At 43.7% G+C, this 15,992-nt stretch overlaps 1 protein-coding gene across 1 annotated transcript in view; it reads left to right on the forward strand.

Moving 5' to 3' along the window:
- The window catches only part of PPP4R4 (protein phosphatase 4 regulatory subunit 4), a 108,808-nt gene that overhangs the window by 58,541 nt on the left and 34,275 nt on the right, over window positions 1–15,992 (forward strand). The window contains exon 8 of the mRNA XM_024197128.1: window positions 2,025–2,146. Coding sequence (XP_024052896.1) covers window positions 2,025–2,146 — 122 coding nt within the window. The remainder of the gene's footprint in view (window positions 1–2,024; window positions 2,147–15,992) is intronic.

Below are 15,992 nucleotides of genomic sequence, written 5' to 3' on the forward strand. Positions count from 1 at the left end.
ATTCTACACCAAAGCCAATTGGTGAGAGATAACAGCGTCGCTAGTGGCTAACCATCTCCACAAAGGCGGTTTAATAAAGAAGAAAAAACATTTCATAAATAATTATCAACTGGTGAACAGCTGTTTCTTTCTCTCTTCCCCCACCTCCTTTATTGCTTGTGTATCTGTATCCGTAAGCTGTGCTCTATATCTAAGAGTATCTCTGCCTGGTCCCCTCTCCTGCTTTCTCCATGACTAAGACTACACTGTAAGCTCTCTAATGTAGCGGCTGTAAGCCGATGGGAGAGAGCTCTTCTGTTCGCTTAACTGCTCCAGCCCCTGCGAACAAGGATAGCACAGTTGCCAACTTTCACGCAGTAAATAAGCACCCCGACTTTCACAATAAGCCAAAAATCAAGCTAATCCCATTTCAAAACAAGGCCAGACCAAGCCAATCCCTAAGAACCCCAACACTTTATGTGACTAGATCCCCCCGGCGTGCAGTCTGGGACTTGGTGGGCCCACTGTGCACCCTGACACACTCTCCCCTTCTTGCCCCTGCTTGCTTACCCTTGCCCCTGCTTGCCGGGAGCCGATCAAAAAAAAAGAAGCAACAAGCTGCAACAAGCTACAAGCCAAAAAACTAGCCAACACGCAACTCTCAAGCCAATTAAGCCAAAAAGAAGCCCAATTTCTGCGTTGTTTTTTTTGTTTTTTTTTTGTTTTTTTTTGTTTTTTTGCGGGTTTGGCATGTCTGGAGGATAGCTATGTTGGCAGGAGAAGCTCTTCTTCCGACACAGCGCTGACCACACTGATTATGTCAATGTAACTTATGTCACTCTGGGTGGTTGTTTATTCACACCCCTGAGCAACATAAATGATGCTGACATAAGATGTAGTGTAGACATGCCCTCAGTTGTCATCTTTAATCTCACAGGATCTAGTTAAGAGTGTGTGTATTTACGGAGAGTAAGTTGTAGCAGTGATCTGTATTGAGGATGGCTTAAGAAGTAGTGGAATCAAGGCACTGCTAACAAGATATATCATTGCATTTATGTAAATATTGCAGCCATGCATGACATCATTCCTTTTCTTTACCATTTATTGATGCTCATTATTTCATAATCATAAACAATTTCCCAGTCATGCCAAATGATGTTGACTACCCCCACTTTAGTGTCATTGCGCAAGGAAATGGATCTCTCTCCCATTTTGCTCACACCACCTCATCTTTCTGTACAGATGATCTCATTCCATGAAATTCCATGCCATGAAAATGTCTCTCCCCCTTCAATCTTCAAATTGATGAAAGATTGAAATCTCATTCCAGCCCTTCATATACCAATCCGTAGCAGATGTTGAGACTCAAGTTGCCGAGACTACCTTCAACAGATATTGTTAGCAACTGGGAAAGAAGAATCCCCTTCCCTCACTTCCCTAGAACTGGCTTTGAAGAACCCAACACTGATATTGGGTCAGCCAGTCAGGCAGCCTCACAACTCCTCCAGATAATGGCAGCAGGCCTTCCATGTAGAAGGGCTTACCTTTGGCCAGTGCCATCTTATGTAGTGAGGACAAGTTATTCCCATGCATCTTCAGTAGTCATGGCTAATATTTTGTCATTTACATTTAAGACCTTGCTCTTTTGTAACAGTGAGAGTTTCTGAATACTCTTGCAGAGAACTCTTCTGTGTGACCCACATTAAATCATCATAACTCTTTGCTGTTTGTACATAAAGTGCAATCTGGAAAAATCTGTTATTTGAGATAAGCTAAGTAATTTTCTTTAGTCATGAGAGGGGATGATTTGTATTTTAAACTTTAGTCTGTTTTTTAGCTGGCTACAAAATCTCCGGAGGTTGTTTTGTTTTGTTTTTACTTTAATTTTTGTTTTCCTGCACCTTTTTTCAGTTTTTCCTAATTAGGAAATTGAAGAGTAACTATACAGCCTTCAGGAGAAAGTTATGTTGGGTGAGATTGGGTTTGATGCTATGTAAACATTGTTTCATTATTTGTCTTCCCTAACCATTTTGCTTGCTTTGCAGGACAGAACTAACAAAAAATGTAGTGCTTCCTGAATTAGTAGAACTAGCGAGAGATGAAGGCAGCAGTGTGCGTCTTGCAGCATTTGAGACTTTAGTTAATCTGCTTGAAATGTTTGATGCAGGTAAGGTCAGTTTAGAACTACTGAGCCCAATTCTGCAGCAGTTTTTCTGGATTATAGAATCTGTCTGTTTGTATTTCATTGTTATCATTGTGTAGATGATGATAAAATTATGCTTAAATTTCCATGTTCTGTCCATGTCATTAGGATCTGACTTTGTTTTATTTAAAAGTTTGTTCCTTTATTTTTGTATGGTCCTTGCCCTGGTTGATTTTGGGCACCTTAACTTTCAAGTAGGAATGAGCCTGCTGTCGCACCTTATTATCTAATGCTGTGTTGGGGGGGTATAAAATGGCTAAATAAAATCTTCAGCTGATAGGAATGTTGGATAATTATCGTTATTAATTTAATTCCATAAGTGCACTCAACACTGTGCAAAACCTGGAGAAATACATAGTCTTTGCCCCAGGAGCTTACGTTGCCAGGGTCAGATTCTGATATCCTTACTCATGTTGGCTAATACCTTACTCTTTGAGTGCTCCCACTAATTCCATTGGAAGCATTTGAGGAATGAGATACTACTCACCATGAGTATCTGGCCCTAAATCAGATAATACAGGTTGGGTATGTAATACAGATAATGGGTTCAAAATGGTGTAGGCATATTATTTAATTTTTTCCTTAAACTCACTTCTGTTGTTGATGACCTCTCATTCACCAGAAACAGTATGTTTTAGGAGGAACTTCAATGAGGTCAGGGAAGTCATTTGGCACACAATGTAAAGGAGTGAATTCAAGGAATAAAGGCTAGTAAGGAAAGGCAAAAAGATGAAAATAGGGAGATTTAAACGGGATATTAACTAGAGAGAAAATCAGGCAGAAGGAGTAAAAAAGGGAGGAGGTGAGATGTGTAGACAGTGGCAGAGTTGTGCAGAACTGGAATGTGAAGACAAGACATTTGGTTTTGCTGCATGGGGAAAGTGGCACATCAAATGTTGATACAGATGGATTTTTGTACCAAATCACAGTCAAGTGTTCCTCTTCAAATGTGTCAGTGTGGATCCTACTGTAGATGTGAATGCACCTCATGTGCAATGAGATCAGCCTTTTGACTAGCAGTGTCTGTTGGGGCTGTGCCTGTGCCATCTTGTGCTTCTGAAGGAGGGCATAAAAAATGGAGCAGGTGCAGCCTTTCCTTAGTTCCCTTTCATCCCCTGTGGCAGCGAGATGGAACCCAACAGTGACAATCTGCTACTCTTTTAGTGTTTGCTAACCTTAGTGTTTAAAAGAAAACAGTTAATTGAAGAATTCTTTTTTCTGTTTTCAAAAATATACAATCAAATTATACTTTTCAAAAGAAAAAGGAAGGTTCAACACCGTATGACTGGAGAATTGCTAACATAGTTCTTATTTTTAAGAAAGGGAAAAAAAAGTGATCCGGGTAACTACAGGCCTGTTAGTTTGACATCTGTAGTATGCAAGGTCTTGGAAAAATTTTTGAAGGAGAAAGTAGTTAAGGACATTGAGGTCAATGGTAATTGGGACAAAATACCACATGGTTTTACAAAAGGTAGATTGTGCCAAACCAACCTGATTTCCTTCTTTGAGAAGGTAACAGATTTCTTAGACAAAGGAAACAAAGTGGATCTAATTTACCTCGATTTCAGTAAGGCATTTGATACGATTCCACATGGGGAATTATTAGCTAAATTGGAAAATATGGGGATCAATATGAAAATTGAAAGATGGATAAGGAACTGGTTATAGGGGAGACTACAAAGGGTCATACTGAAAGGTGAACTGTCAGGCTGGAAGGAGGTTACTAGTGGAGTTCCTCAGGGATCGGTTTTGGGACCAAGCTTATTTAATCTTTTTATTACTGACCTTGGCACAAAAAGTGGGAATGTGCTAATAAAGTTTGTGAATGACACAAAGCTGGGAGGTATTGCCAATACAGAGAAGGACCAGGATGTCATACAGGAAGATCTGGATGACCTTGTAAACTGGAATAATAGTAATAGGATGAAATTTAATAGTGAAAAGTGCAAGGTCATGCATTTAGGGATTAATAACAAGAATTTTTGTTATAAGCTGGGGACGCATCAGTTGGAAGTAACAGAGGAGGAGAAGGACCTCGGAGTATTGGTTGATCACAGGATGACTATGAGCCGCCAATGTGATATGGCCATGAAAAAAGCTAATGCGGTCTTAGGATGCATCAGGCGAGATATTTCCAGTAGAGATAAGGAGGTGTTAGTACCATTATACAAGGCACTGGTGAAACTTCATCTGGAATACTGTGTGCAGTTCTGGTCTCCCATGTTTAAGAAGGATGAATTCAAACCGGAAGAGGTACAGAGAAGGGCTACTAGGATGATCTGAAGAATGGAAAACCTGTCTTATGAAAGGAGACTCAAGGAGCTTTGCTTGTTTAGCCTAACCAACAGAAGGCTGAGGGGAGATATGATTGCTTTCTATAAATATATCAGAGGGATAAATACCAGGAAGGGAGAGGAATTATTTAAGCTCAGTACCAATGTGGACACAAGAACATAAGAACATAAGAAAGGCCGTGCTGGGTCAGACCAAAGGTCCATCTAGCCCAGTATCCTGTCTACCGACAGTGGCCAATGCCAGGTGCCCCAGAGGGAGTGAACCTAACAGGCAATGATCAAGTGATCTCTCTCCTGCCATCCATCTCCACCCTCTGACAGACAGAGGCTAGGGACACCATTCCTTACCCGTCTTGGCTAATAGCCATTAATGGACTTAACCACAATGAATTTATCCAGTTCTCTTTTAAACTCTGTTATAGTCCTAGCCTTCACAACCTCCTCAGGTAAGGAGTTCCACAAGTTGACTATGCGCTGCGTGAAGAAGAACTTCCTTTTATTTGTTTTAAACCTGCTGCCTATTAATTTCTTTTGATGACCCCTAGTTCTTGTATTATGGGAATAAGTAAATAACTTTTCCTTATCCACTTTCTCCACATCACTCATGATTTTATATACCTCTATCATATCCCCCCTTAGTCTCCTCTTTTCCAAGCTGAAGAGTCCTAGCCTCTTTAATCTCTCCTCATATGGGACCCGTTCCAAACCCTTAATCATTTTAGTTGCCCTTTTCTGAACCTTTTCTAGTGCCAGTATAATGGATATAAACTGGCCATCAGGAAGTTTAGACTTGAAATTAGATGAAGGTTTCTAACCATCAGAGGAGTGAAGTTCTGGAACAGCCTTCCAAGGGGAACAGTGGGGGCAAAAGACATATCTGGCTTCAAGACTAAGCTTGATAAGTTTATGGAGGGATGGTATGATGGGATAGCCTAATTTTGGCAATTAATTGATCTTTGACTATTAGTGGTAAATATGCCCAATGGCCTGTGATGGGATGTTAGATGGGGTGGGATCTGAGTTACTACAGTGAATTCTTTCCTGGGTGTCTGGCTGGTGAGTCTTGGCCACATGCTCAGGGTTTAGCTGATCGCCATATTTGGGGTCCTCCAGGGCAGATTGGCAGAGGCCCTGGGGGGTTTTCGCCTTCCTCTGCAGCGTGGGACATGGGTCACTTGCTGGAGGATTCACTGCACCTTGAAGTCTTTAAACCACAATTTGAGGACTTCAGTGGCTCAGACATAGGTTAGGGGTTTGATACAGGAGTGGGTGGGTGAGATTCTGTGGCCTGCATTGTGCAGGAGGTCAGACTAGACGATCATAATGGTTCCTTCTGACTTTAAAGTCTATGATTCTATGAACTACTCCCCGCCCCCCATACACTGGGGTCAAGCGCTTTGCTCCAACCACCATCATCATGGTGGACTTCGAGGCACCCGGCTTCCCATGATGTGACATTCTGGTTCTGCTTACACGGGGCCACAATCACTGCCTGTGCTGCCTGGTGGGAAGTCACATCCTGGACAGATGTTTGGTTTGCCACTCCTTTTTCTTCAGAACCTGTAAATTCAGACACACTACTCTCAAACTGCATCTATTAGTGCAGTCTATGTGGATTGCTTTCAACTTGTAGGAAGTGGCAGCTACCAAACTGGAGCTGAAAAAGTCATTTTGGTTAGTGCCTCCTCAAGCAGGCACCGCACATCAGAGTCTGGCAGCAGGAAAAAGGCAATGAAGAAGGAGGTGAGAATTCAGGACTGGCATTCTTGGCATTAACCCCGTTACCAACAGACCCGGTGTCCAAACCACCAATGCCAAAGACACATCAAGAGGCACGGCCAGATGTAGCACAGGCAGAAATGGAGCTCTGAACATTCCTTGGGGTCATCTCACAAGGAAGCTCAGAAATACCAGTCTTCCAGAGACAAAACGTCTAAGCTCTCTATGGCTTCAAGAGCTGGACACACAAGCTCAACCACTGGCACAACTCAAAGAAGTAGTGGCTTGGTGCCAACCTCAGTGTTGACATCAAATCATCCACCTTACAAGCATCAGGACTGGTATTGAAGATTGAACCTGTTGCAATCCTGAGATACATACTGGTGGTATTTCCACCTGACATATTCTCAGTTGCAAGATCATTTTCAGTGCAGTTTCACCCTGGCACCAAGGTTTCACTACACCACCAGTTGAGGAAATATTCTGCTTGTCATCTTCTCCAAGCCCATTTGTTCTTACCACCTTCGAGCAGAGACCTGTCTCCCTTGTGATCAGAAGAGGAACCTACAAGAAGTACTATCAGCTGCCTAGTCAGGGCAAATAAAACACGAATACCAGTGGGCTGGCAAACCTCAACCTGGCCATACAACATGCTGCCTTGGCTATTCTGAGGACCACATTTGCATGTTTCTTGCACCAGATCATCCTTTGACCTATCATGCCAAAGAATGAGAAACATCATTAGCTATAGCTCCCATGCTGGAGCCAGATGTCCCTCTCTGTAAGCAGGTGGACATGGCAAGGGAGAGACCCCAACAATATCCTTCCACACCAAAGGAATCAAATTGGCACCAGACAATCTCAGACGTTTAGAAACTTTTGACCCTCATTGCAGAGACCCTAGACATAGATACATTGGTTATCCAGAAAAAAACAACACTCTTTGATATCCTGAGCTCACCAATCCCAGCGAGGATTGCTCTCTCCATTAATGAGGGTATACTCAAACTAGAGAAGAGACTTTGGCAGACCCTGGCCCCTTTCCCTCCTTCATCAAAGAGGGTAGAAAATAGGTACCAGGTATTACAGAAGGGCTACAAATATTTATAAGCTCATCCTAGTCCAGGTCACTGATGATATCAGAAGTACAAGAAAAATCGAAAACCACTAAGGGCGCACCAAAAGAAAGAGATCCTTAGAAGCTGGATCTCTTTGGGCATTAGGCATATTCCTCTGCCTCAGTACAGTTCAATATCATGAACTGTCAGGCTCTGTTCATGATATATAATTTTCTTTCCTAGGAGGGAGTGACCACCTTCTTAACCAAACTGTGACAGGACAGTAGGGAAGAATTGAAAAATGTTAAAAAGGAAGGCCAGATGGAAGCAAAAACAATTCTGCAAGTTCCTCACGGATGCACGGAGATGGCCACCAGGTCAATAACCACTGCTGTCACCAGGAGACAGGCCTCCTGGGTACAAGCATCCGGCATCCCTAAGGTTAGGAAAATGGTTTAACTTAAAAGTCCTGTACACACATTTCCTTACCTAGGCTTAACCTCTCTATCTCCATGACAGCACTGATTTCCTGAGAAAACTACAATGCATTGGTGATCTCCCAGAAAACACCATCCTAGCCACCATGGATGTGGAGGCTCTCTACACAAACATCCCACACACAGATGGAATACAAGCTGTCAGGAACAGCATCCGTGATGATGATACAGCACAACTTGTTGCTGAGCTCTGTGACTTTATCCTCATGCACAATTATTTCAAATTTGGTGACAATATATACCTCCAGACCAGTGGCACCGCCATGGGCACCCGCATGGCCGCACAATATGCCAACATCTTTATGGCTGACCTGGAACAACGCTTCCTCAGCTCTCGTCTACTCATGCCCCTTCTCTACCTACGCTACATTGATGACATCTTCATCATCTGGACCCATGGGAAGGAGACTCTAGAAGAATTCCACCACGATTTCAACAGCTTCCACCCCATCATCAACCTCAGCCTGGACCAATCTACACGGGAGGTCCACTTCCTAGACACCACATTCATGTTAACACCACCCTATACCGAAAACCCACTGACCGCTATGCCTACCTTCATGCCTCCAGCTTCCACCCCGGACACACCACACAATCCATTGTCTACAGCCAAGCGCTGAAGTACAACCGCATCTGCTCCAACCCCTCAGATAGAGACCAACACCTACAAGATCTTCACCAAGCATTCTCAAAACTACGATATCCACACAAGGAAATAAGGAAACAAATCAACAGAGCCAGACATGTGCCCAGAAGCCTCCTGCTACAAGACAAGCCCAAGAAAGAAACCAACAGAACTCCACTGGCCATCACCTACAGTCCTCAGCTTAAACCTCTCCAACGCATCATCAGTGATCTACAACCCATCCTGGACAATGATCCCTCGCTTTCACAGACCTTGGGAGGCAGGCCAGTCCTCGCCCACAGACAACCCGCCAACCTTAAGCATATTCTCACCAGCAACCACACACCACACCATAACAACTCTAACTCAGGAACCAATCCATGCAACAAACCTTGATGCCAACTCTGCCCACATATATCTACACCAGCAACACCATCACAGGACCTAACCAGATCAGCTACAACATCACCGGTTCATTCACCTGCACGTCCACCAATGTTATATATGCCATCATGTGCCAGCAATGCCCCTCTGCTATGTACATTGGCCAAACTGGACAGTCACTACATAAAAGGATAAATGGACACAAGTCAGATATCAGGAATAGCAATATACAAAAACCTGTAGGAGAACACTTCAACCTCCCTGGCCACACAATAGCAGGTGTAAAGGTAGCCATCTTGCAGCAAAAAAACTTCAGGACCAGACTCCAAAGAGAAACTGCTGAGCTTCAGTTCATTTGCAAATTTGACACCATCAGATCAGGATTAAACAAAGACTGTGAATGGCTTGCCAACTACAAAAGCAGTTTCTCCTCCCTTGGTGTTCACACCTCAACTGCTAGCAGAGGACCTCACCCTCCCTGATTGAACTAACCTCGTTATCTCCAGACGGATTCTTGCCTGCATATTTATACCTGCCTCTGGAAATTTCCATTACATGCATCTGACGAAGTGGGTATTCACCCACAAAAGCTTATGCTCCAGTACATCTGTTAGTCTTAAAGATGCCACAGGACTCTCTGTTGCTTCTCTCTACCTGTAGTTCAGGTATGTCCAGCATATTCCCATCTCTGGGTTAGGAGAGCCAATCCACTTGCTGCAGTCACTGTGTCTCTCATTCAGTTCGGGTGTCTATCTCAGTCTGCCGATAACCCACTCACCCCTCTGCCTCCCTCTTGAGGCCAGCACCTTTAAGGTTTAGGATCCCCTTTTATACTAGGTTTTGGTCTGGGAAAAGTAAACCATTCTAGCCTGGATGGAGCCAGCTAGATACTTGCTTCCCAATTGATGGCCCAGCCGTTGCTATCTTATCTCCTTTGAAGTTGTTTACCCCAGGTGTCCTGTCTTTACTATTGTTTCATTTCTTGTTCGTTTCATTTCATTTCTCCCTTTAACTGCCCCCTTCTATTTAACTCCATAGCAAGTAACTCATAACAAACATACAGGGGCATGCACCATATTCATAAAAAATTACAGATATTTCCAAGTTTGTCACGTTCTTCCCCCTTTCCCATCCATCTTCAGGGACTCTTCTCATGAGGACCTACAAACAAAAGTGGCCTTTGTTGCTTCATCTCGGAGTTATAAAAGAGGTACCATAGGAGTTCAAGGGAGAAGCTCCTATTCCTGGTATTTCTTTATTCCAGAGAAGAAAGAGGGTCTTCGTCCTATCCAGAACCTAAGGAGACTGAACAAATATATATGCTGTTTCAGATTCAGGATGGTAACGCTTGTCTCCGTCATTCCACCTGATCAGGTTCAAGACTGGTTCATGGCTTTCATAAACTTACAGGATGCCTACTTCCACATAGCCATCCACCCAGCACACAGGAAGTACCTGAGATTGACAGTAATGCCCAACCATTATCAATATAAAGTATTGCCATTCACACTCTTCAGGGCACTGAGGGTCTTCACATGATGTCTAGCAATGGTAGCAGCACATTTGAGGAGGCCATTCACGTCTTCCATTATTTGCACAATTGACTTATCAGAAGCAAATCCCAGAAAGAGATAATGGAAAGCATGGAATATGCTATCTATTCATCTGGGTAGGTCTCATGGTGAACAATGAAGAATCCTCTCTTATCCCATCGCTGATGACAGAGTTCATTAGAACCACAATTGACTGCTGGTTGGCAAGAGCTTATCTTCCAGAAGACAGATTCCTGTCACAGTGGTACAAGCTTGCCGTGGACTGTTAGGCCACATGTCAGAGTTCACTTGCATGATGTCACTTGCCAGACTTCGCATGTGGCATCTTCAACTTTAGCTCAGGTCTGTCTACTCCCTGACGAGACACCAGATGAGCAGGAAGGATGTAGTCCCACCTCATCATCTCACTGCTGAATTCATGGCTAGCCCCCAAGCTTCCAGACTTCCTAGACCTGTCATAAGAGAGACAAAGTAGGTAAGTAATAACTTTTATTGGACTAACTTCAGTTGGTGGAAGGGACAAACTTTCAAGCTTCGCAGAGTCTTCCTCAGGTCTTGGGAAGGTGACCAGAATGTCTGAGCCAAATAGAAGCTGGAACAGATTGTAAACCATAAGGGATTCACATATGCTGTAGGAGATGACTTAAAATGAAGTGTGCAATTAAGGGGTAGCAGGCAGTAGGGTGTGTTACAAATTGTTGTAATAAGCCATAAAACCCATGTCTCTGTTCAATCCATGTTTTTTTGTGTCTAGCAGAGTTATGAATTTGTTCCTAAGCTCATCTTTTGAGGTTGTGCAAGTTTCCTTTGAGGAAACTGAGAGGTCCGATATAGAGTGATCGCTTTGTGAAGTGATCACACACAAGTGATACGGTGTTTTTTGTCTTTCATCATTTTTCTGTGTGAGCTCATTCGAGAGCATAGTGATTTTCTAATTTCACCCACATAGTTGTTGTTAGGACATTTGATGCACTGGAAGAGATACACCATGTATGGTGGTCAGCACGTATAGGATCCATTGTTCTCGAAAGGTGTGTTATGGGGGGTATTGATCATTGTAGTAGAGGAGGTATGTCTGCAGGTTTTACATCTGCTATTCTGGCAGGGCCTGGTGCTGCTTAGAGTTGGTTTGTCCCAGTCTGTGCAGAGCTTGCTTCTGATGATGAGCTTAGTGTGGTTGAAGGGTTGTTTGAAGGCCAGAAGAGGGGGTTTGGGTAAGATTTCTTTCAGGATGTGGTCCCCATCAATTATGGGCTGTTATTGTTTGATGATGTATGGGTTCCAGTGTGGGGTGGTGGGAGACAACAAGGAGTGTGTGGTGAGTGTTTTCCCCCCCTGTATTGAGGCAGGTTCTCCTGGGGTATTTGGGTGGCCCATTCACTGACTGACATCTCTGGTGGAGTGTCCTTGTTTAGTGAAGGCAATTTTAAGTGTGTTTAGGTGTGTATCCCAGACTTTCTCTTTGAAGCAAATTCTGTGGTATCTGAGGTTTGGCATGTAGATTACAGATTTCTTGGTGTGTCTGGGGTGGTTTCTGGATCTCGGATGTTAAGTGTGGTGATCTGTGAGTTTCTTGTTTATGGTTGTCTGTGGGATTCTATTGTTGAAGCTCATTGTGGTGTCCAGGAAGTTGATGCTGGTGTGGGAGTGTTCTAGATAGAGTTTGATGGATGGGTGGTGGTTATTGAAGTTGTGGTGGAAATCTATGAGGGAGTTCAGGTCCTCTGTCCAGAGGACTAAAATATCATGGATGTATCTCAGGTATATCATCAAGTTTGTGATGCATTTTTTCCCCAGAAATTCTTCCTTGAGATGGCCCATGAAGAGGTTGGCATATTGGGGAGCCATCCTAGTACCATGGCTGTTCCCATGATTTGGACCAAGTGTTTGTAGTTAAAAGTGAGGTTGTTGTGTGTGAGGATGAAATGGATGTGTTTGGCAATGTGTTTAGGTTGGATTTCTGAGCATTGCACATTATCTAGGAGGAATTTGAGGCAAGCAATGATGCTGTCTTGGTGAGGGATGTTGGTATATAGGGACGTGACATCTGTGGGGGCAAGAATAGTGTTCTGGGGGAAGTTGATGTTGTGGAGTTTCTGGAGTGAGTTGGTATTGTCTTGGAGGAAGCTGGCCTTTTGTGTGGTGAGTGGTAACCATTCCTTTATAGGATTCAAAAACCTTTGGGGTTGTTGTTGCCTTTCAGTTGGACAAAGAGATGAGTTATGATCCATCTTTGCCTCTCACACAAAACCACAACTTTTATTATGCCAAACCACAGATCCTAGTCTCTATTTGGAAACCACATGAACTATTGCACTCCCTAACGTAAAATGTAAGGCACAATAATGCCCGTTCAGTTACAGTAATTAAAGCAGCTAGGTGAATAATACTTATGGGAACTTACTTTCTAGAATGCTTGTTATTTAATTAAAAACACTGCTATGCTGGCTAAGTGACTTTGCTGGCTCTCCCACACTCTGGCTCTATTCTGGCCATGACCAGGGTCCTTTCCAGATCTTACAAATTTCAGCCAAAGGCTAACTGGAAGTATAAAATTTAAGATTATCAAGCCCAATTTGTGCAAGATGATTCGTGGCCAGGCCCAGATTAACCAATGTGCACCCTCCATTTGAGGAGGGATCCCGACAAACAGGGCAAAAAAAATTAACAGTGCAGTAGTGCAATGCCACTCACTTAAATATGGCATAGCTTCCCCTCTGTCATGACAGAGGAGTAGCCAGCCAAACTTGAGCAGCTCTGTGACCCTTTCCAGTCTGTGTCACAATGCCCTTCACTGAAGTTTGGCCCAGTTGCACCAAACCTGAGCAGCGTGTGTGGGTTACATGTGGCTGTGTGAGTGTGGGAAGTGGAGTTGAGCAGTCAGGATCAGGAGGAGCCAGCTTAGTCCAGGACAGGAATGGGATGGTGGGGTGTCAGTGAGTGGCCAAGAAGGTCCCTGGGGTGGTGGGTGAAGGATTGGGGATGAGAATTGTTGGTGGGCTGTGGGATGAGAGGTTGGGGGCAAGTGAGAGATGTTGAGGGATGGTGGGGTAAGAGTTGGGGTGAGTGAGAGATGTTGGGGGGCTGATGTAGTTGGGGTGAGTGGGGAATGTTGGGGGTTGTGGCTGATGAGGCTGAGGTATTCGGGGCTGCAGTGATGTATGTCAGGTCTGCTGGGATGTGTGTGTGCTGTCAGGATAAGTGGGGGCCGGTGGAGAGTTATTACATTCGGGGGTCTGTGTGTGGATGGGGTAGAATGGAGGTCGGTATGGGGTGAGGTATGTGTGGGAGTAGAGGGGCATTAGGAATATCTTGCCTTTCATCTCCCTCAGGAGTACCAGACACTTTTTTTTTTCAAATGCTTACAGCCTGTACTTGCCTGTAGAAAAGTGATTCCCATAAAATAAAACCGCAATGATAATTAACTACCACACTTCCATTGCAATAAGAGGATCAAAGTCTCTATTTTGTTTCTAGAATTTTATTTTTTTCTCTCTCCCCTGCTTCCTCTCCATTACTCAAAGTACATTCTAAAGCTTGCACTGATGTAACAGTGAGAAAAAATGAGACCATTGATTAGATTCAGTCCAGGGTCTGTGCTGACAGAAAGTCTGATTAAGACTGGGGGGATTGCAGTGGCACAAATACTTGCAATCTTCTGTCTGTCAGGGACCATGCAACAAATCAGTACACTCTAAAAGTAGGCAGTGCTTGCCTGGCAGGCAGGATGTGTCCAGAGTGGCTGATGGACATGCTGAGTCAGCACCATTGTCTTGGCAGCCTCTGCTAATGGCACTCCTACAGAGTGTCTGATGAAAATGAAATCTGACCTTGACTGGTGGACAGGGGTGCTGGAACAATTTTTATAGTGGGAGTGCTGAGAGCCATTGAACCAACTGTAAACCCTGTATTTAATGGAAATCACTTCAAGATAGAGGGTGCTGCAGCACCCCCCGCACTGTTAGTTCCAGCACCTATGCTAGTGGAATTCTGTCTGGGATGAAGGAGCCAGGTTGGTCCAGGGATGCACCATTTATATCTGTAGTAATAAAATGAGCATAGCAATTTTTGACATATGATCTTATTCTCATGTATGGCAGATACACTAAGTAAATTATTGAAGCAATACCCAGTCTTGTTCTGTGTTTTATAAAGCACGATATAGATACACAGCACTGTATACACTGGCATTGATTTTAAGTGTTGAGGATCAGCAGCGCCTGTTGACATCACTTAGATCTGTAGGTGCTTGGCACCGTGAAAATCTTTTTCTTCTGATTACAGAATTAATGCAGGTGTTTTGTATGGCTCTTTAGCATGTGTTTGTGATGGGTTTCCCCCTGTGGTGCAACCTGTAACTGGGGTACTGAGCCCTCTGTCTCACCAGCCTGGCTTCCTCTAACTCCGTGATGCTGTGACAAGCTACAATCCCCTCCAGGACTTCTACTCACACAGACACTCACACAGGCAGGGAAACACCCAGCTGCAGCTACATGAAGGCTTTGGCCATTCGCTGCATGAAACAACAATAGAGAGGCTGCAGCCAATTCTTCACAACTCCCCAGCCTAGGACCCCAGAGCTGTACTGTCTTGCTCTGGTCAAAAGCCTGACCAGTATAAATATATTACCCAGTTTGCCCCTTCCTCGATGTGAAGAGGACAATGCTCCAGCCCCTGTTCCTGAGCAGATTCCCTACGCACTTCAAGCAAACCACACTGTTTTAGGTAAAATATAAAACAGATTTATTAACTACAGAAAGATAGATTTTAAGTGATTTATAAGCAATAGCAAACAGATCAAAGTAGATTACCGTAAGAAATAAATCAAAAACACAATCTGAGTTCTCTAAACTGGACAGGATTTGAATCAAGCAGTGTCTCACCCTGTTAGACAGTACAAATAGTCCACCAAGCTTCCGTACACAGGCAGGCTTCCTTCTTTCCTGCCTGGGACCCTTCTCCCCCAGTTCAGTCTCTGTTCCTTAGGTATTTCCAGGTGTTGTGTTGTATGGGCAGTGAGGCCCAGCGGTCATGTCAGTTCTCCTTTTTATAGCTTCTTCCATCTTGCTGGAAAGATCTTTTGCTGTGATCTGAGTCAAACAGTTCCCATTGTGTAGTGCTATCTCTGAGAGATTTCCATTGTTCACAGTTCCTGGGGTAATCCTTGTGAGTGTTTGTATTCTTCTCCATGGGCCATCAACATTGATTGGCATTTTATGGTTGTACCTGAAAGGCTGCTTGTGGGTGTTCCCAACCTCACATGTTTCAGTGGCACATACGTAGCGAAACTTCATATACAATGATAGCACGTACAACTTAACAGGATATTAATGTTCAACAAATTAAGACTTTTAAAATGATACCTCACAAGGCATACTTTGTACAGAACATATGATGATTATATCACCAATGAAGAATATGGGGTGCAGAGTGTCTCTTTGAGGCACAGAGTGTCACAGTGTTCATGTTTCAGCTTTTCAGGAAAAGACTTGTTGAAAAGAATATTGAAATGATATTTTAAATGCAATATTCTTTCTCACAATGTATGGGTATGTGATCTTGTATCTTTAGGAAAGTAGAGCCAGATTCTTTGTTAAGTTCATTTGGCTCAGTGTGGGGGCCCAGTTATGCATCCATCATTCTCTTCCCAGCTTTGCCTCAGCAGAAGCTGGAGAGGCTT

The sequence above is a fragment of the Terrapene carolina genome, unplaced genomic scaffold, assembly GCF_002925995.2.
Source record: "Terrapene carolina triunguis isolate 2854851 unplaced genomic scaffold, T_m_triunguis-2.0 Scaffold96, whole genome shotgun sequence".
Taxonomy (NCBI): Eukaryota; Metazoa; Chordata; order Testudines; family Emydidae; genus Terrapene; species Terrapene triunguis.